Source organism: Sander vitreus, chromosome 14 (assembly GCF_031162955.1).
Source record: "Sander vitreus isolate 19-12246 chromosome 14, sanVit1, whole genome shotgun sequence".
Classification (NCBI taxonomy): domain Eukaryota; kingdom Metazoa; phylum Chordata; class Actinopteri; order Perciformes; family Percidae; genus Sander; species Sander vitreus.
The window spans coordinates 30761392-30783374 of NC_135868.1; the positions used below are offsets into that span (position 1 = coordinate 30761392).

The window sequence follows — 21983 nt, forward strand, 5'->3', positions numbered from 1 at the left end:
TATGGTAATAGCTGCTAGCTCCTTGTAGTTGCAGTAATTCATTTTTTTGGACACTTTGGGCCAGAAGAACTTGATGTGGACACTCTCAAAGACCTGTTTTTCAGGACAAACCTCTCTCTGTATTCAGGACTTCCCCCTGAGTTCATGCAGGCCATTGTGCAGCAGATCTCCCAGCAAGCTGCTGCCATGGCCACTGCAGCTTCAGCAGGCCACCCAGCACAGCCCCCCCACTCTGCTCAGGCAAGGGTTGTCATCACCAGACCCTCCTTCTCCCCCAGCATTCCTCAGCCTGTGGGAACCAGGGGAACCACCATCAACCTCAGGGCCACAGTCCCCACAGCTGCTCAGCAGCCAGGACAGGTAACACCAACACAAAGTGGATGGGTAGTGGAGACTTAGCAATGTCTAGGGCTGCAACCAAAGATTTTCATATTGGATTAATCTAAAAGTTGTTTTCTTGATTATTCGATTAATTTTTTGGTTGATAGAACATCAGAAAACAGTTAAAAATGGCTAGAGCCCAAATTTCCTGGAGTCCATGGTAATGTCATTAAATGTCTTTTGTCCAAGCAACAGTCCCAAATGCAAAGATATTAAATCTCCTATTGTGTTAAGCTGTTGAAGGGTCATTTAGTTTTTTTTCATGCATTGGTGTCTAAGCTCTATCCTCACAGCGCTGTGGAGTAAGCCTCCACACATACTGTACATTGCAGGATAGAAGAAACAATCCTTCGGGGTTGTTTGCAGTTTTGTAAACCAATCATAATCGTCTTGGGCGACGCTAAGCTCCAGACGCAGCGACGGTGGCTCGGCAAAATAGTCTCAGGAAGGAACTTATTTTTGCACCCCGCAAAAGAAAACGCCACATAAGATAAGATAAAACGTTATAGTCTGTTGAAAATGTTCTTGCATCGCCTGCTCCAACAATCAACAGATAACAATAAAAAACAAACATAAAAAACATACAATTTAAATGAAGTTAACTGTTCACACAATACAGTAACGTGAGCATTTGTTGTTGTTTCCTGAAACTAACCGAGCTTTGCAGGGGAGGGGCATCCGGTGGAACATGTGAACAAGAATCTTTGAAATTGGTCCATTATTGAATGAGAATGCTTTAACCAGCAGCTTTCAACCGGGCTGCAATGTAATCCTATGGGGCAAATGTGTATCGTCAGTTTCATCCACTAAAAGTTCTGTTTTTGCCGCTGACAGACTCGGATTAATATTCTAAGAGTCTGACAACATTATGGAAAGGATCCCTACAGAGAGAGACCTTTTAGTTAAAGGTCTTTGACAAAAAGGTCTATCTCTGTACAAATCTTTTTCCATGATGTTGTCAGACACTTAGAATAATGTGCATTGCCCATTAATGTTACATTGCAACATGTTTCTTACTTAATACTGGACCAATTTCAGAGATTGTTGTTCCTATCAGTCATTTAGACACAAAAACATAGGAACATAGGGTCCAGGTTGAAAAACAAATTTACCATTTTTAATAAATGACTCAGAAGAACTAAGTTGTCAATACATTTTCAATCCATCTACTAATCAACTAATTGTTGCAGCTCTAGCTATGTCCTACAGTGTATAGTATAAAACCGATGAATGAACCATTGTGCTTGTTATTCTCTGTGAGCAGGGCACAGCTGCGGCCCCCTCCTATCTCACCCAGATGATCAGCGGTCTGGTCGGACAGCTCCTGATGCCGGGCCAGCCAGGTCAGTGGCTAACAAGCTCAAATCCCTCACAGTGACATTGACTCATTGTTGTTGTCTGTTCCATTATACTGTAGTTGTGTGGAAATGCACATGTAAAGTGCAGATTGATTTTGTAATATCTGTTCTGCATTACCATAAAATAATCACCTAACTTTCACAGCAAATCAAATGTCAAACTACTGATTTTTAGAGCTAGTTGATATTAACTTATTGCAGATATACGTCGACCAATAGGTTACAAGACATTTCTCTACAGAATTGTCATACCAGGTTTGAGGTTATTTAGAAGCAGCTTCTCCATCTCAGTCTGTCCACCAGAGAGCATTGACAGGTTGATTTCTTTCTAAATTGTTGTTCTCGGTCACAATTCATAAAGAATAAATAAATAAACTCAGGGATCCGTATCAGGATTGTTAGTTAATGTTGATGTCTAATTTTATAACTCAGAATATCAATATCAGTATGACCTCAGAAATCCATCATCGGTCATGCTATACTTAGTTTGTGCTTTTTTTGTAACTCTTCCAGGTGATCCAATGCCTGCTTCCTTTTCGACCACCTCTCAGTCCTCCTTCTCTACCTCCTCCTCATCTGATTCCTCCACCCTATTTCCTCCCCCTCCCTCCACCCACACCACCCGTACGACCTCTGTAGGCCAGCCAGCAGAGGGCAGTCCTGAGGGTAATCTGGCCCAGCTCCTGGGCTCTCTGCTGGGAGGAGCAGAGGGATCTGGACCAGCTCCCTCCATCACTGTGACACTGCCGGGGGTGCCTGGCTTTTTCCGGGGCGTGTCAGACTTCACACCGGTGCTTAAAAAATGGTCTTGATGTGTGCAGGTTTGTTTGCAGCTGAACAGAGCCATTACCTTGTTGAGTTTATGGATTTAAATGTGTTTTGTTCTTTGTTGTTTCTGCCCAGCCCCCTGCCAGTGGTCCTGGTGCCCTAATCCCCCCTCAGTCCACCGCTACTGCCCCACCCCAGGCGGGCAGCGGTGCAGGCGGAGACTCTCTGAGCCCGGAGCTGTTCACCGGCATTGTGCAGGGAGTGCTGTCCACCATGATGAGCTCTCTGGGGGCACAGCAGGGCAGTGGAGAGAGCATCGCCCAGTTCATCCAGAGGCTGTCCCAGAGCAGCAACCTGTTCACTCCTGGCTCCGGGGGTGCTGTGGGTGAGTCAACAGGTTCTCATGAAGCATTCATACAGCTAAGAAAAGCACTGTACTGAATGTATATATTCCACGTATTTGTTACAGTCAGCAGCACATTGACTGCTGCTTTATAAGAGTGCTCTGGTCTAGTAGGGAGGAGGTCTGGGTGGATGTTTGGCTCCTAAAACACAGGGCTTTCAAGCTAGGGGAGCAGAGTTTGTGTGCCAGAAAAAGTTAAGGGGATACCACAAGACTTTCACCCAGGAATCGGGTGTTCGTGTCACAGGACTACTACTTAGGGGGACCGGTATTTAACCCAAACCACAATCTTTTTTCTAATCTTAAGTCTTTTGGTGCCTTAACCTAACTGTGTATAACAGACCCTTTTTACCAGCTAAACTCAACTGCAACGGCTCCCAAGAGGACCATCACCTCACGGTGACTGGGACCCGTCTCCCAGTAACCTTTTTTTCTGCTAAACTTAACTGTCATCTGACCAGTCGTCACGTGACTGCCCGGTGGTCACCTAATTTCGTAGGATATCGTAAGATATTGTTGTGCGTAAGTTTTCGTACAATATCATACGAACCAGTGTATGAAAATGCGTTGGAGTTACAAAATAGGAGAATGAATGTAACTTCAGATTTTAGTCAACACCAACCTGTTCAGTCCAAAACATTGAAAACTTATCAACATCCTAACACGTTCTCAGAATGAATTCTTAATGAAGTTTACCATTGACAGTTCAGACCGTTTTCCATGATAGTTGTTGATATACTGATAAACTGGCTCTCATCCCGGCAGGATTCTTTGGCGAGCTGCTGTCCCTGCTGTGTCAGAGTTTCTCTATGGTGGACATGGTGCTGCTGCTTCATGGGAACGCCCAGCCTCTGAGCCACATTCAGCCCCAGCTCACTGCTTTCTTCACTGAACACTACCTGCAGGGCAGAGAGCCCACTGATGCAAACATAGCTGTAAGTACTGTCGAGAGAGTCGCTTGATTGTTCATGATACTATATATAGTGTTTCTCAAACTTTTTACAACCAAGGACCATTTACCCAATACAACAAAAACTCACAGACCACCTAACTGCCAAAATATTAGAGCCAAATTTAAAGCCAAATAGCTTACTCACTCATTATCTCTGTTACCAACTTAATAAGGAGGAATGGTGCTGCTTATGCTGAGACATCAGGGAAGCCATCAATCCATCTCGTCAGTTGACAGTAACCGTAGTCAACTTTATTCCTCTGTATTTCCTTAAAATGTCACACTGATCATTTGTGACATAAATTGGAGGCAGCATTGTCGCAAAACGGTCGGCTTCATTGCTGAAGTCCGACAACCCAGAAAAAAACAGCCATTTCAAATTATGATTTTGAGTGTTTGAATTTACATTCATTTTACTGAGTTTATTTAATATTAAAAACAACACATATGTGCTCCTCACTCGCTATATAGGCTTTGGAGTTGCTGGCAGACAGTTTGAGAAACACTGTTGTCCACAACTCTGGGGAAACTTGATGTTATCGTTACGTGTCTAGGGGCTTCCAAAGCTTGGCTGCCCGTGCATTTGAATATACAGAGCTAAACACTCGGTTTCCCAGGCTACAGGTTAAGTGCATGGGCCTACCTGTGCCTTGGCTCCGCTGCCACTTCACTCCGTCTTTCGACAAGCTCAGTCCTCGGTCCGGCACTGATCAGCCTTGAGTCAGTGCTCCGGACCGTTCATTTGTAGACATTTAAGACGTGGACATTAACATTAACGACATTCGGAAACACGCCTTCTTCCTCGACTGTTCTCACAGTCTCCTCAGCTTCCGCTTTTGTAAACGCTGCAGCTGTGGGGCGGCCTCTAGCTCAGCCAGTAACAGCGTTCACCCCATGTAGGCTGAGTCCTTTGCAGTGGTGCAGGTTCGAATCCGACTTGCTGCCTGTCATCCCCCGTCTCTCTCCCCCTTTCCTGTTTATCCACTGGCACTGTCTAATAAAGGGAACACAATAAAAAAAAAAAAAAACCTCAGCCTGGCAACCAATAGGAACGTTTGTGCCGTGAGATACTGTTTTGAATTTTAAAATTCCAAATATAATGTTTTACCAAATGTACTCACGGACCAGCAGGGGTCTGCGGACAACTCTGAGGAATACTGCTTCATAACATTGGTCGGGACACAAGAAAACATACTTATTTAATTAGCTTTTAGCAAACCATTTAGTTATTGTCAAGTTTTTATGTCCAGTATTTCATCCTGTTTCATGGCACCCTGATGTGACACCTGTCACAACTGTCCACACACATGCCTGGTTTCTCAGTTCTGATGTTGACAGTGTTGTGTACGGTTTGGATCTGTTGATTTGTTCATTGGATTTTTCACAGTAAAGACTTTGACACATTGTCCTCTCTGCAGACAGCAGCTGAGGAGCTAATCAACGGCCTGGAGGAGTACATCGCTGAGAGCTTTGTAAGGACAACCTCTTAACACACAAAACTCATGCGGACCGCTGCAGTCCATTTAATGTACTGTGCTGTGTGTAGTGATGGATAATAAGTCAGTTGTGTGTGATTTGTGTCTAGGCCACAGTGACAGTGCAAGAGGGAGTGGATATCATTCAGACCAACCTATCCTTCCTCAGACAACAGCTCACACAGATTGCCTCACACATTCTGCACCACAACGGTAAGTTCAGTCAGAGACGGTCACTAGTGTTGGGCAAGTTACTTTTAAAAAGTAATTAGTTACTGTTACTAGTTACTTAAAAAGTAACTAAATTAGTTATTCAGTTACAAATTATGAAAGTAACTAGTTACTTCAGAAAGTAACTATTGTGTTACTTTCAAGTACATTTTTAAATGCTCAAATGTGACCCCACCTCCACCTACCCCTCTTTAATGGAACTTAAAATACATGTGCATGTTCAATTATTATGATAAATCTGAATATTATAATGAAATGGACACTTAATACAATGCATTATTAACAGAAACAATGTACACAAATCTAAACTATTTTAATGTTGGTGTGGGACAAAGTGAGACTAGCTTCCAATCAAATGCCATGTATGGAGATATTATTTATATAGTGGATCAATACAAATAACACAACACCTCAACAGGCCACAACTGGGCAAAATTAAATTATGCTTGTTAAGCATTACACCAAAAATAAATAACAAATATATACACTCTTTGTAGTGCAAATAACGTAAGTGGCCTGATGGTTATACTTAAAGTTAACCCTCTCCTTGATTTCATAACGCCATACCTGTCTCTCTCTCGTTGACTGACTCGCTTGTGTTGTTTGTTGTGTGTCCGACTATGCGTGCTTTTGAACACCCGCCCAACTCTACCTCTGATTGGCTAACCATGACATTTTACTCAACCTCAGCCAATTGTCAGCATGTATGCGCTTGCGTCGTGCACTGCCCACCAACCAAGGAAGAACAGTAAAAAAAAACGTCTTTGAAGCAGAGTTTGATTACTGCATACATTGTTGTTGGTTGCAGAGCGACGTCTGCAGACAGCTTGTTCTCAGTAAAATGAATTCATTTTTGTCAATAATATAATTGACATTAAACGCTCCATATCATCTCTTCTCCTATACATTTTCCTGTCTGAACAGCAGGGTGTGAGTGGTTCTCTGTCTTGGGTTTTTCTTGATGCAGATCACACCTTTGGCCCGCGTCTGCTGTTGCTGTGCACTCAGGGCCTGTTTGAGTGTCTGGCTCTGAACTTGTACTGCCTCGGAGGAGAACAGAGATCTCTGACTGCAGTCATCAACCACCGCATTGTTAGTAGACATCATTTCTAACCACAGCATGGTGCTGCACTCATGGCATCCAAGTCAACTGCTGGATGTTAACTGCGTGTTGCTGTGTGTGTTTGTGTAGAGGAGGATGTCTGCAGAAGTCAATCCCAGTCTGGTCAACTGGCTTACAAGTATGATGTCTATGAGGCTGCATGTCATATTGGAGCACAACCCAGTTACTGAGGACCAAATCCAGCACTACATCATCTATACACAGGTAATACATGGAGTCATTAGTGAGCAACACCTGCTGTAGCTGGACACACTGCACAAAGGCGCTGGGTGGATTAAAAAAAAGTTAATTTATCCAGAAATATCTCCACCCGCCTCTAAAACCACAGTGTCTTGTGTAGATTTTGTTACAAGAAACTGGATCAGATAAATCATTGTTGTTTTAAAATGTGGATCAGATGGATCCTCTTACCATCTCCTCCAGGCATAGCGGGTCACGTGCTCAGGGTTCACTCTGACCGACACAGTCCTCTGTTCTTCAACATCAGTAGTCCCCTCCTCCCCCGTCTAGTACCGCCGCGTCTCGTCATCATAGAATACTTCGAATACTAGCTTTGCGGGGAACGGGGTCTGGAAGAGGATCTTGTTCTGCTTTAACACCCTTTTTCCATCTCGGAATAATCTTTTCACTTTTGCAGGACTGTGTGGGGGTAGTTTTGGTCGAAGTATATTCATCTCCCCAGACCTTATATAATATATAATATATATATATATAAAATATGCACACTCCCATCTAGATTTTCTTGTTGATTTATCACTTTTATCATCTCTGCGTGCACCTGCTCCACATTTTGAATCCACTTTTTCGAGTCGGGTCTCCACCGCCTCTATTCTTCTGTTAACGTCGGTGAGCTCACCCGTTTAATTGTTGTTCGGTATCTTTGTGAAAGTCCTGTACCTCCTCCAAAACTTTGGCTAAACTCACAGCGTCTTTCTGATTATGGGTTATTGCTATAGCTTCGCCATGTTATCGGTGAGTTGTTTTCCATGCTCCCTGCATTTGCAGGTTGTTCACCAGCATTTCTTTTTTGTTTTTATCCCTTTTTACCCATCCATGTCCCACTTCATGAATCAAATATTCTCAAGGTTATATTTGACAACCTAACAGGGCTAAGTAAATCCTTTTTTGGTGGAGTTGTTATCTTAGGCTGCCATTTAGGGTGATGACGTTACCGGAAGAGAATATTCAAGATTCATATGAAAAAGTGCTGTTAAGGAGGGCTACCACCAACAATTATGGTCCGTTCACACAGTGACTCAATAGCTGGGACAACAATAGGCTGTCAGTTACTTTCATAATGCATATAATACTTATAATTATTCAATACATTATTCAGATTTTAGTTGCTGTCCTGTACATGAACAGTTTTTTAAGTCATACAGATAATGGGAAATAGATAAAGTTTGGAGCCGAAACAGAAAACTTGGATGTAGTACCTTCAACATGAGAACCTTTTATTCATCACTTTCTGCAGAGGAGAAGATTTGTGCTGTGTATCAGTGACTTATGATTTTAATTTAGTCTGTAATAGTTAAGTATTTGAAATAGTAAACCACCTCATTTCACCTTGAACGAGCAGTGTAGTAGGAAGATGTCAAGATGATTTCAGGTGCAGAAAAAAAATCTTAAAATCAAAACAATAAGAGCTATGAACACAAACAAAAACCTATTTCGATTTTCGCCTTGGTCAGGACCGGGGTATGCTTTCAAACTTTGATGACCTTTCTCTCTGTTAGATTCACCAACTCTGACCACATACTGTACAGTTTCACCATGTTCTGTAGCTGCTGCTGCAGTGTAATAGGAATGGATGTGACCACTCCACCCCTCTTTCAGGCAGAGGAAGGTTTGTCTCCAGCTCCTGGCACCATAGCAGAGGACGCCATGGCTTCGTCAGGAGACAGTGGAGAGAGGGGAGCGTCTCCCAGAGGGAACACTGCCTCATCAGGGGATTCTCAGTGTCCTGCTGAGGCCCCGACAGGCTGGGAGCGGGCAACCCCTGAGCTGGAGCCATGGGCAGCAGCTGTTCCACCTGTAAGGAATGTGCTTTTCACAGCCATGTTTATTATATGGAAATAACACGGCTGCCAAGCAGTCCCTTGCTCCTATATTCCTGCACAGGTTAACGTTTGCAAACCGGCATTCACACAGCTCACAACTGGAGCTAGCCTGCTGATTTGACCTGACCCCTACCTGTATTTAAACAGACTGTTAGTATGTGTCCACAGTGGCGTTTTTGAGGGCAGGGAGCGCCCCGCTTCCCGTCATTGGACGCATGATGTTCTCTCCACTAGCAGTTATGAGTTTCTCTTCACTGGCGGCCATCCTACGACCACGATGGCTACTCCTGATTAGACGAACACTTCACTCGTGGGCTTTTTGCTCCCGGATTTCAAAAGGACCAACATGGCGGCTTGTTTGTAACCTTTATTATACGAAAATAGTTTACCGAAATGTGTTTCTCAAAACATTTTATGCGAGAAATAGGCTATGCAGCTGCTGAATCTTTCTTCAGTTTAGATCGCCAGCGTTCAGTTTAAAAGATTTTTGTGAGTTTATGAGAGGCGGCGAGTCGAGCTGGACGTCTTTGATTTGCATAAAGTAGTCTGGACTTCATGCAAATGTGGCGCGGGCAACTCAACTTTCAGCTTCTCAAAGTTGCCGCGACGCTCCCAGAATGGGAAGCCTGGAAATGATGCTGCCAGTGAACACGCATCATCAGAGCCACTTGCTTCCATAGGCAGGTGGCAGGGTATTGTAGGGGGCAGAATAGCCAGGGGAATAGAAATAGCTAAATAAAAATAAATGAACACAATGACACAGGCAGACTGATATTTACAGTGGTAACCTCTCAGTCATAGTCCTGTTGGATTTTGGATGTCATTCGGCAGTCAATCACAACATGAAAAACAACAAGAAAACTGGCTCCTAAACTGATTGGAATCAGTCCATTCTAAGGCCATTACCTTGTAAATCTTGTATTTTATGTCTTACATAAAGCACTATGAATAAAGCTCAACAGTGTGGTTCCAGAAGTAAAAAGAAAAAGATTTTCTCCAAAAGGATTTAGATTATCATCCATAAAGTCTAAACCATCCGAGGTAGACTGACCCCGAGCTCCGAGTTGTTAAACTATAGTTTCTGCTCCTGTAGAAGACAGAAGTCTGTATGAAATCAACCTGGTTTTAATAAAATCATGTTTTATTTGTCATGTCATGGAGAACTACTACACTACCCACAATCACAAGCATAACAGCAACGTTTCTGATTGGTGGAGCTCACTGTTACCATAGAAATATATTCGGTACCTGCGAACCCGTGAACAGCTATATCGAGCTGCTACCACTGAAGTCTCTGGTCGTTTCTGCACAATCAAATGTGTTATGGTCACCATTCATCTCGTAGCTGGTTGGCTTGGTTCCAGCCTAAAACTCGTTATATAAGCATTTAATGAAACCGAATGGAACGTAATGCAGATATTTAACAGGGAAAATCACTTCCGGAACCAGAACTATTTCAAAGTGGGTGCTCACTGTTGAGCTCTATTGCTTTGATGTTAAAAAGTGCCAAAGAAATAAACATGCCTTGTCATGCCTACGCTGTAAATCACTGGCATATTTGAGCAACGTGATCATCAGTTCGTTGGATTATGACTGTGTAAAATGTCTTGGTCAGGAATGGGTTCCCATCATCAGACACGACATGCTGTCTCAGAGGAAGATCAGAAGCCAGCCGCCACTGTCTGACGGCTACCTGCACGGGATGCCCGCCAAGAGGAGGAAGGTGAGCCGTGCACGTCATCAGTGTCTCACTGAGCACTAGACCGTGAGAAACTGCCAGCCCAGAACATTCACTCCTCTTATTGGTCGGATGTGTCTGGGGCGGGAGCAAGAAAGTAAATACAGGAAGAAGGTCCTGTGTTCCGGACGTCTTAATGGTCAAACCAGCTCATTTCATTTAAATAATCAGACTCTTTAGTTAAAGAGTAAGATCCTTTTAGTTTAACCTGAAACAGCCCCAAAATCACCATCACCAAACTCCACCAGACTCCATGGCCGGGCACAGTATGGAGCGATCACATTAGTCAAACGCACCAGACAATATGGTCAAATGTGTTCAGGCACAGTTGAACTGTGAGTATGCCATTAGACACCAATGCATTGGAAAATAGGCTCCTGTTAAGAATGTTTGTTTGTTTTCAGGAGAGTCACAGTAGTGTTTCCGTCCTTAGACAACCCAGTGTGAAGGACCACACCTGTCCCTGTCGGACGCAGTGAGTCGAGCTGCCCGCGCTGCAGGAGCCCTGCCCGTCACTGCCCCAAACTGCCTGCAGGGGGAGCTGGAGAGGCTGCAGGAAGCATACACCAAACAGGTAATGCACTGTTGCTAAACTCATTCAGGCTAGGATGATGTTAGTCATCTTAAATCATCTTCATCGTTCATTGTCATGTAGCTTCAAACTCAGGCTAAGGATTGATGGATGTTAAGTTATGCTGATAACAGTGCACGGTTATTTTGAAATAAGGACACTATGAGCAGAGAGTAGGGCTGCACAATTAATCACAATATCCAAATTGTAGGGGGGGCACAATACTTGTTAAAGGAAAAGTATGTTGTTGAATGAAGTATTGTGGTGCTGCAGAGACGTCCTGGCCTCCAAACCCTATCCTACAGACTTAAAGAAAAACCTTTGTTTGGTACTGATCCTTGTAAAAATCACACTATAATCATTTTAATATCCTTTAATTTTATGAACCCCAATTCCAATGAAGTTGGGACGTTGTGTAAAACAGAATACAATGATTTGCAAATCCTTTTCAACCTATTGTTGAACCTATTATTCAATTGAATAATTGATTACACCACAAAGACAAGATATTTAATGTCAAACTGATGAACTTGATTTTTTTTGTTGCAAATATTCACTCCTTTTGAATTTGATGCCTGCAACACATTCCAAAAAAGCTGGGACAGGGGCATGTTTACCACTGTGTTACATCACCTTTCCTTTACAACACTCAATAAGTGTTTGGGAACTGAGGACACTAATTATTGAAGCTTTGTAGGTGAAATTCTTTCCCATTCTTACTTGATGTACGACTTCAGTTGCTCAACAGTCCGGGGTGTCGTCGTATTTTGTGCTTCATAATGCGCCACACATTTTCAATGGGAGACAGGTCTGGACTGCAGGCAGGCCAGTCTAGTACCTGCACTCTTTTACTATGAAGCCATGCTGTTGTAACACGTGCAGCATTAATGGTGCCTTCACAGATGTGCAAGTTACCTATGCCATGTGCACTAACACACCACCATACCATCACAGATGCTGGCTTTTGAACTTAGTGCTGATAACAATCTGAATGGTCCTTTTCCTCTTTGGCCCGAAGGACATGACGTCCATGATTTCCAAAAACTATTTGAAATGTGGACTCGTCAGACCACAGCAAACTTTTCCACTTGGCTTCAGTCCATCTCAGATGACCTCGGGCCCAGAGAAGCCTGTGCCTTTTTAGGTGTTGTTGATAAATGGCTTTGGCTTTGCATGGTACAGTTTTAACTTGCACTTGTAGATGTAGCGACCAATAGGGTTGGGTACCGAAACCTGGTTCCACTATGGTTCCTACGCAACCGGTAGGAATCGGAACGGATTACAACGCAAATTTCGGTTCCACTTAATGTGTCGACTGAAATATTTTCCCTCTGTCGCTCACGAAACGGACGTAAAAATATCCCCCTCTCTCTGTAGTCTACCGTTAGCTAGCTATCGTAAATGTAGGCTACTTTTTAAAACGCCATATTTTCCCTCTGGGCTCACCAAAACGGACGTAAAAGCATATTAACCATTCACTGCACATGATCACTAGTAAACATATTACATCTTTGATGTCATTTTTCAGTTTTTCAAGAATCGGTTTAGGAATCAGAATCGTTTTAAAAGTACCGGTTCGGCATCGGAATCGTGAAAATCCAAACGATAGCCATCCCTAGCGACCAACTGTGTTGACTGACGATGGTTCTCGAAGTGTTCCTGAGCCCAGGCGGTCATATCCTTTACATCATGATGGGTTTTTAATGAGGGAGCCCTAAATATGGCCCTGATACGGGCTCTATCTGGACTAAATATGGCCCTGATACAGGCTCTATCTGGACTAAATATGGCCCTGATACAGGCTCTATCTGGACTAAATATGGCCCTGATACAGGCTCTATCTGAACTCCTTGAACATGTCTTTACATAATTAAAAGATGTCAGTCAACATGCTGCAGCTACAGCTCCAGTCTCTAGAGAAATGGAGTTTTGGAGCCGATTAAGTACAGTATCAAAAACAGAATCATTTCTTAACACACGCTTGTATCACGAATAACTTTATTTATTTGTAGTAGTAGTATGTCCTACAGTTCAAGGGCTAACTTGGTGAAACACACACACACACACACACACACACACAGAGACAAAGTAATAATAACTTACATTTAATTTAGTTTAATGTCCTCCTTTCCTGTGATGGTCCTGCCCCAGTATCAGCCATAACTACAACAGAAAACTAATAAAATACTATTAGGCCTATATAAAGACATCTCCTGCTTCCTTTACCTGGCTTCACTGGCAGGATACACTAACACAGGCTTTTCTGGTGTTACAGAGAAATCTGGGACCCGTCAGAATGTGTTACTGTAGCGCCGTCTACCTGCCGAAAATCATTCTGTGACCGGGCAGAGGCCTTACCAAAAACTATATAAAATAGTGTTCTATCCACTGTTAGTTTGCTGTTACAGGTCATTTAAGACTATTATATGAAACATGACAGAGCTTTAGAAACATTAAATAAAAATAAAAATTGTAAATCATAAAAATGCGGGTCATTCTACATGTAACCTGTCGTCTGTGTCTCTGTCTCCTGCCAGGTAAAGAATGACATCAAAGAGCGAGTGAGAGACGATCCGGACTACAACGCCCAGCGGTTCCCCAACACACAGCAAGCTTTCTCTATAGAAGACTCGTAGTCCTCCACAGCCCAGCATCTGCACACATGACATATGTCACTGTATGTGCAGCATGGAACTCTTCCTCTTCTCCTGTCGGCTTCAGAGTGGGACATCAGCTGCTGTAGTTTGGTAGAATGGACAAACCTGCAGACTTGGTTTAAGAAACTGTGAGCTACTTGAGTCACCTGTTGCTAAAACATTCCCTTTGCTCTCTGAGAGACTAATGATGGAAGCAGTTAGTGCAGAGTCATAGGACTAAACACTGAATATAAGACAGGACGACATATCTCCAATCATCTCAGAACTAATCCTCTTCTGTAAAGCAGTCTGGACATTATAGAAGACTAGAAACAAAGTCACAATATTTCAAGAATGAAGTCTTAAATAATAGAAGACACTAATTGTCTGTCCTAGTCTTTTGCAAGGAAAAATAGCTATTGCATATTATATGGGCCGTCAGAAAATGTGAACACATGCAATGTAATCTACCCTACAACTAATGAAATTTGGTGTTCTTTGCAACTTTTTTTGTGAAATATTATGACTATATTATGACTTCTTATAAAAATGACCTTATTCTCATTTCAAGATGACCTTTTTCTCCAAATATTCAGACATTGTTGGCTAACAGTGATCCTGATACTCCGTCATACTGAGCACTTGTATCCTATGCTACAGCTGTAGTTGTGTTATATAGGCAAGGCAAAACTGTAAATGAGTTGTACATAGTAAAGGGCAGTGATGTCATAGAGCATTGTCTGTGTCAATCATGTACCGTAAGTAGTGGGGCTCACCATTGCATCAGATTTTTATTTTTTTAGCATCTTGACTCTAGATATTCTAAAATTCTAGCAGGATGCAAATCTAATTTATGCTGTTTTAGTTGTCTTTACAATTTGTTACTGTGTTTTTCTGGGCGAGATGATGACCCAGAGATGCTAATGAGGATAGCAACATCGACTCTGTGAACTCTCTGGCTGAGGAAATTCTGGTTTCTCCTCAAATACTAAGCAGTTTCTCCTCCTGCATCATCGAGAGCAGGGCGCTGTCAGGTAATGTTGTGATATGATTCACGATACAATGATTAGTTGATGTGTGTATGTTAGGGCATTATCTCCACTGTTGGATTCTTCCACTGCATTACAATAATGTGCCAGCATGGTGATGGTAGACATGTGTGATGTTTGTCTGAAGCACAACGGCACTCAGTAGAGCTTTGTCATACTCAGTGGTTACTCTGTGCTTTTTAACATCGCTGAAATAAATGAACCTCTAAATAAACGTTGCTGAATTGATTTATTAAAAGGAATCTCAGAGTAACACAGGGCCAGGGCCCCACGAGGGGTCACAAAGATACATCTGTGGGGGTCACGAGATAGGACAAGGTAGGAAAAAAGAAAACGCTACTGTGGAACAGTCTCTCTTCCCCCCTGGACTTCTGTGATTGAGCTCTATTTTGAGTAGTGATGCCTCTAGTTGTTCCATTGTAATGTTTGTGTTGTACTCACCTTTAGTTCTTTTAACCTTTTCATCTTTTTAAAGCACTTTATAACCTAGGTTTTGAAAGGTGCTATAGAAATAAAACATTACTAAACAAGTGTTACACAATTTGCTTCATGACATTTCCAGTGCCACCTAGGAAACAATGGATAACTTGTGTGCACAGTGTCAAATGGTTAGGAAATCCACAACTTCATAACCTGTTTATTTCTCTTTATATTTCCTGCCCTTGGAACAGATCATAAACTGATTTAAAATTGCACACCATTGATATGTGGACGATATCCAACTCTGTTGTTTATTTAAACCCAGTGAGGCTTTCAGGTTGTCCAGGCTTCTTGACTGACGTAGTCCATATCCTTGACGTTCCACTTCCAGGATTGCTCCGTTGCCGCCACAAAATCAGTCGGATTTCACTCATTTAGGACGGGTATCCGTTGCCTTGGGCTTCCTTTGTGTTGGCGTTCTAACCTCTGGTGGATTTGTGAGGACTATGGTTAACTGCTCCTCAGATCTCTGCAGGGTAAATCCAGACAGCTAGCTAGACTATCTGTCCAATCTGAGTTTTCTGTTACACGACTAAAACTACTTTTGAACGTCCACATGTTCCACCAAAACAAGTTCCTTCCTGAGGCTATTTAGCAGAGGCACCTTTGTATTGGGCCTCTTTCCTCTGCTGTGTATTGTATTTTTAATATGTATTCTTTTTAAACCTGTGTCATGGTCTTCTTTGATTTCTTTCTTGTATGTTTTATGCCCTTTACTTGTAAAACACTTTGACTTAGAGTTGGTCTGTGAAGAAAGAAGGGACAAGGCAGATGCACACCAACTGACATCACCATCCAAAAATAACAAACACTGTTTATTGTTAATCACTTTATTTTATTCACACAACCAGGATTCATACAGGAGTTATTGCAGCAGTACAGGTGGAAATGAAGCAACATAGAAACTGACAAGGCATGTTTCTAAACAGATATGAGTGATAAACACACACCAGAGTGGTCATTTCCTGATGTACCACAGATACTGTTGCAGCATGCTTTATTGCTCAACTTACAGGACTATTATCGCTGCGTCAAACAGTTTCAGTGAAGTCACAACGAATGCGTATGTACCGCGTGCAGCTACTTATTAAGCTAGAACTTCACAAGCACATTTCACATTATGTACATGTCAGGTTTTTTCCAAGGGACAGTTGGAGGTTTTCAGCACACTGTATAGTCAGCAACCGTGTAATCGTACTGCGTAACGCTGTTCATTCACATTCCATAGAGCTGAGCATCCAGTGTGTCATCGGTCAGGTTGCTAAAGTCTTTTTCCAGTCTAGAGAATACTAGATACAAGAACGCAATCCACAAGGCTTGAATATAGATTCTTTATTGATTTATTTAAATTGCACAAAGCTATGTCAGGCATCACTTTACCACAGTTTTTTGTGAAATTGGACAGCAACAGCTGGCTCATACCACTTTTTACAAACAAGAACATTTTCCCAATTTGTGTGAGGGCGAGGTTGGGAGGCTCACATGCTGATCCAGATTGTCACTTAATTACACAAACATGACCAAAAGTTTAAGTTTCAGTTACAGTATACTTTCGTGATTGGTACCTGGATTGTTTAACGGGTTTTTGGAAATGACCACAAAGACTGAGTAAACAAGTGTAAACTAACGATACATATTACATATTCATAATCATGGAACTCTCATAGTACAAGCTAGCAGTGTTTGAAAGTTCTATGAAGCGGTTGCATTCTATGGGTGGTTAATGGTTAAAGAATCATTCTGGCAATATTATATATTTATAAATAATATATTATTCATGTCAACAGAGCCAAACCAACAACATACTATCTGTCTTACTAACCAGTATTGTGTGTGTGTGTGTGTGTGTATTCAAAGCCTGGATCTTCTTCCTCTGTCACACACACACGAACAATTCATCCACTGAAAATAATCCCCAACAAATACATTTCCTCCTGTTTGATAAAAACGACAGAGACCATGAAATGACTAAGCCTTGACGATGCACGCAACACAACACTGTGGCTGTGCTGTCTGCAGACGCGCAGCGCGGAAAGTCTAGAGTCCTGGACGGGTGAACCGGGACTCTGTGGGTTAACGCTATCGGTCAGAATATATCTTATGTAAAATATAGAAATTAACATCCCTAATCTGGAGACCTGTACAGATCACATTTTGACAGCCAAAGGAAAAGCATAGACACACACGCTCCTGATTAGCATGAAGTAGCCTGGACCTCAACTTTAAGCAAATGAGGAGCGTGCTCCTCGACGCCCCGTCTCTCTGCTTACATAGACAATGAATGGGACCATGGGGGTAGGAGAGGGGTATCTGCTACCTTCCACCTGACCTCAACAGGGAGAAAAGGCCGTTACCCGGGGGTTAGGGTCTTAATAGTTTCTTTAATAAAATCTCACTTTGGCAAGTTTCTTCTCTCACTCACAACGGGCTAGTTTCAAGTTCCATGAAAACAGGTCAATCCTTCAGCTGTTGGTCCCTGGGACCATCATGAAGCCCCTGTCATCATGAAATGTGCTATTTAAAAGATGTAATATGCAGTGCTTTCTCAAAAAAAGAATGTAGAGACTAATACAAAAGTAAAACCCTCTCAATCATCATTTATGTAGAGCTGCAAAGATGAATCAATTAGTTGTCAACTATTAAACTAATCACCAACTATTTCATTTTTAGAAAATCTGACGTCAGCTTGTTAAATGTAAGTATGTTTTCTAGTTTCTCCTCTCCTCACCATTTCTCTGACATTTCAGAGGCCAGACAACTCATCCAGAAAATAATCCACACATTAATCACCATGAAAAGAACCACTAGTTGCAGACTGATCTATATCGACGACTGTTCATTTACTGGACAGTGTTCTGCCGGATGTCCCTCCCTTTCTTTGTGTGAACTTTAAAGTAAAAAAAAACCAAATATATTAACTGGAACCACTGAGCAACGTTACACGCTGAAAATGGCCAGTTTTAAGAAGAAGCTGGATGGTGCAACAAGTCAGACCTGCTCGGTTCTTTCAGGGAATGACTGTAAAGATTTACAAAGAATAAGTTTAGGTCATTTCCTCTCTAACTGGGACGTTTTGGGACTGATTGGTGGGATTGCTGTAGACAAAGTACACACGGAGATACACTGGTAAGAGCCAATTACGTTTAACCATGTATCAGCTCATTTAAATAACTCACGTTACTGTGTTATGTCAACAGTTAACTTCATTTAATATTGGACGAGGAGTTTTCTTTTACGGGGTATAAATGTTCCCCCAAAACAAGTCCCTTCCTGAGACTATTTAGCAGAGGCACAGTGGCTCCGTCCGGAGCTTAGTGCTGCCCATGACCATTGTGATTGGTTTAAAGAAATGCAAACAGTGTTTCTTGATCCTATCCAGGAGAGTATGCTCATGTTGCCAGACCACACAGCACAGCGCTGCGCAGGACTAGTTGCTGCCCTTAAACTTATGACCCACTAGAAGCGGGTTTTGCTGTCTGTATTTGTAAACTCTGCCTGGATTTTCTCTTTTCTTTTGCTGTGTTGGGGACACTTCTGTGTGGCTGTGTCAAAGTGCCTTTGGGCCCCATGTGTGACGTTACGTCCATGCAGGGGGAGCAGCCGTGCAGCCCGTTGCTTTGCTCCACAGCGTCTTGTACCGAAGCAAAAGTCTCACTGACACAGACACACACAACCCAAACAGACAATCACTCACAATCAGACAATGTTGCACCTTCCAACGGAGGAGTGGGGGGCTTTATTTGGGATTTAGAATATAATCGCTGTTAAACAATGAGAACGAGATATCTCTCAATCGCAATTATGCTTAATAATTATAAATGAGTGAGCTTCGGAGGTGTTGGTGGGTGGGGTCTAACCCTGGAAGGAGCCAGGCTTCAAACTGAAAGGGTTGTTTACTACTACTTTTCTGTACACTCAACACCAAACACTTTAGAGTGTTGGTCTGCCCATTCAATAGTGCACACCAGTCTGTCCCAGAAATGAACAGAGCAGCATGCAGCAGTGAATAGACAGCTAGTTTGGTTAAAGAGCACGTTGCCTGGAACGTTTCCTATGCAGTTAGCTACAAGAGCTCATCTAGGACCTTCTGGTTTACCTTGGGTCAGACAGAAAAAAAATAAAACATTTGAAATGATTCATGTTGAATTGAAGTTTATTTGGAAAGCTTTGGGTTTGCCCCAATATACGTGTTCTTGCTGGATTTCACGTATCCCAAATCACTACAACAGAGATGGCGTTCACACACACACACACACACACACACACACACACACACACACACACACACACTTCAATTTGTTGAATCTAACAAAAGAACATGTCCCTGGAGTTTTAAAAGAACTGGTTTTATGTAGTGCTTTCCTTTGTAAATGTGAAAAACAAACTAAACAAGCTGTGTCTGCTGTTGCAACAGCTGGCGGCTGACTGGCCATGTGACTGCTGGACCCCAAAAACCAACTTCTGTGTTCAGGTTAACCCTTTCATTATTTCAAATAATAGCTAAATTAAAATTAGATGAAGGCAAATCAGTGTAAAGACTTGACTTTGTATTTAATTCAGGGGCAACATTGTGAGATGTTAGGATGCAGAGCTTAACCTATGTTGAGAATGTAGAGAGTTCCTGTGCTGGTCATCCTGGGCTCAGTTTCTGCTCTGTCGCAGTGAGGACAGGAGGAAGGGCAGCAGGTTGAGAGCAGGTCGATGCTCCTGCACTCCCAGCGCCACCAGGGCCCCCGCCAGGAGTGAAGTTACTCTGGGCAGGACAGGGGGCTGATCCGGCATCACCTGCAGCACAGAGACAATCAAGCCCGAAGCTCAGAATGATTCACTCAACAGCTGTCTAGAAGAGCTGGGCCCATTTCCTGTTTTACCAGGCTAAACCAGATTGATTTCATGCTGTTCAGTTGAACCGGCATTTGTCACTATGCTGCTTCTCATGTCACTTCTCCTCCACCTGCCTCCCTTCCTTGCGTCTTAATCAGTCCTGTGCCACCAAGGAGGCACAGGAGAGACGCGAGGAAATCACGGGAGGAGCGAGGCAACAAGGAAATGTGTTTTAGAGAGATGAGACGTCCTTTCCTCTGAAGCGTCACATGAAATCATCAGCTGTTTGGGTGGAGTTAGTAACTCCTTCAGCTGCATGGCTTCCAGGAAGGCTGCTCTCTGTATCCTCGCCTACAGCTCCTCAATGATCCCTCAGCGATGCTCGCTCCTCGGGCAGAAATAAGAGCTTTGAGACAGCTTTACAGAGGAGGGACAGAACAACATCTGGTTCAGCTGAGGACCGAGGAGCTATCAGATAAGGGACATGAGATCACCTCCTGGCAAATTAAAAAAGTAGCCTACATTAGCAACATGTGCCGACGCCGTCACATTAGTGCCGACGCCGTCACAGCGCTAAATCACAGTTGTATTGCAAGCAGTTTGGGCAGTAATATTAGCCTTACTAGTTTAAATACTTCTTAGTAGCGTCGCTGACTCAAATAGCTTTTCAGTAGCTTAGCTCTGGTAGTGATCAAGCAGTGCGGTAGCTCCAAGCTCCATTTCCCCGAGCCTTGTGAAGCACAGCAGAGCTTTCTACTGTGGTCTGACATCACACCGCCGAGGATCGCCACCGCCAAACACAGACGTCCATCGTTACATGGATGTATACAAATATAGCTCTGATGCAGTAAACTACTATTGCCATGTTGATGTGGCTTATATAGCTTGCTTCATTTATTTGGGGGCTAACGTTAGCTTCATTTACTGTAGAATAGGGCTGCACGATATATGGATACAGCCCTACTGTAGAATAACTGATAACCCTAACCTTTAGCTCACTAAACCTTCCAATAGCAGCCTAACACCGGTAATAAACAATATGATGACCTGAGTAACATGGTGTTTGTTTATAAAAGAAAGAACGGAGCCGATAGCATCTGACGAGCTGAGCGGCGTGATGACGTAATGAGTAGCGGTGGCAGGGGGAACTGTTTGTTTACTAGAAAGTTCATGTGTTTTCGGGGTGACGAGATGATATATGGCGTTAGTCGACTGCTGTCACACTACTGACCAGGGCTGGGCTACGGCTATCTGACCACTCTTCAACCCTTCTTATGGAAACTGAAACCAAGCCAGTCAACATGGCATCTCCCATCTCCCTGGTCATGACAGTTCAGAAATGGGCGGGGCTTTACACGTCACACTGTCACATACCCCCGTCCATCTGAACTAAGTAATAACTGTTTTGTAGCTACTTGAATTTGTACAGTAGGGAGAGAGAAATAAAAGCTTGTTTTATGTTCACTAATTAATAACCATCAAACACTTTCTCCTCCTCTGCATATTTATTGCAGCAGCTGGCGAGGAAGTACGTCTCTCTAGTATACATTTTTGACTATTTTAAGACAAGGGGAGAACATTTCTCTTTGTTTGATAAAGTAAAGTTGGGCTTTGCTGTTGGCTTCAAGACTCACTTAAAAAAGTAATAATTAAAAAAAAAAAGAGTGGCTGGCGCTACCTAGCAGCCGCACTGACCTGCTGAATCTGCTGAAGTCTCGGGCGAGAGAGGCGAGTCAGAGCAGCGGTGCCGAGAGAATGAAACTTATTTTCATACGTTTACATTCTAACGCTGGGTTTTTACGGGCACAGTGTCAGCAGACCGTCCTCACAGGGATGAGTTGAACCGCTCTAAATCTGTGTTGTTGTTTTTCAAAGTGTGTAGCATACTATGACTACTGCCCCACTCTCATTTCCCACCAATCACAAAACCCGTC

General features: G+C 42.9%; 2 protein-coding genes across 5 annotated transcripts in view; one reads left to right on the plus strand and one right to left on the minus strand.

The window, feature by feature from the left end:
- bag6l (BCL2 associated athanogene 6, like) overlaps window positions 1–14959 on the plus strand; it is a 29719-nt gene extending 14760 nt beyond the window's left edge. Inside the window, exons 12-24 of the mRNA XM_078267068.1 lie at window positions 128–360; window positions 1646–1724; window positions 2253–2530; window positions 2643–2892; window positions 3676–3845; window positions 5281–5334; window positions 5448–5550; window positions 6536–6660; window positions 6761–6895; window positions 8528–8725; window positions 10367–10474; window positions 10923–11063; window positions 13598–14959. Of these exons, the coding sequence (XP_078123194.1) occupies window positions 128–360; window positions 1646–1724; window positions 2253–2530; window positions 2643–2892; window positions 3676–3845; window positions 5281–5334; window positions 5448–5550; window positions 6536–6660; window positions 6761–6895; window positions 8528–8725; window positions 10367–10474; window positions 10923–11063; window positions 13598–13696 (1973 nt within the window). The 3' untranslated portion in view covers window positions 13697–14959. The remainder of the gene's footprint in view (window positions 1–127; window positions 361–1645; window positions 1725–2252; window positions 2531–2642; window positions 2893–3675; window positions 3846–5280; window positions 5335–5447; window positions 5551–6535; window positions 6661–6760; window positions 6896–8527; window positions 8726–10366; window positions 10475–10922; window positions 11064–13597) is intronic.
- Window positions 14960–16542: 1583 nt separating this feature from the next.
- The window catches only part of c14h6orf136 (chromosome 14 C6orf136 homolog), a 22392-nt gene continuing 16951 nt past the window's right edge, over window positions 16543–21983 (minus strand). For 3 of the 4 annotated variants that reach the window (XM_078267342.1, XM_078267344.1, XM_078267343.1), the window contains one exon: window positions 16543–20010. In XM_078267342.1, coding sequence (XP_078123468.1) covers window positions 19867–20010 — 144 coding nt within the window. In that variant the 3' untranslated portion in view covers window positions 16543–19866. The other variant, XM_078267345.1, reaches the window with a different exon arrangement.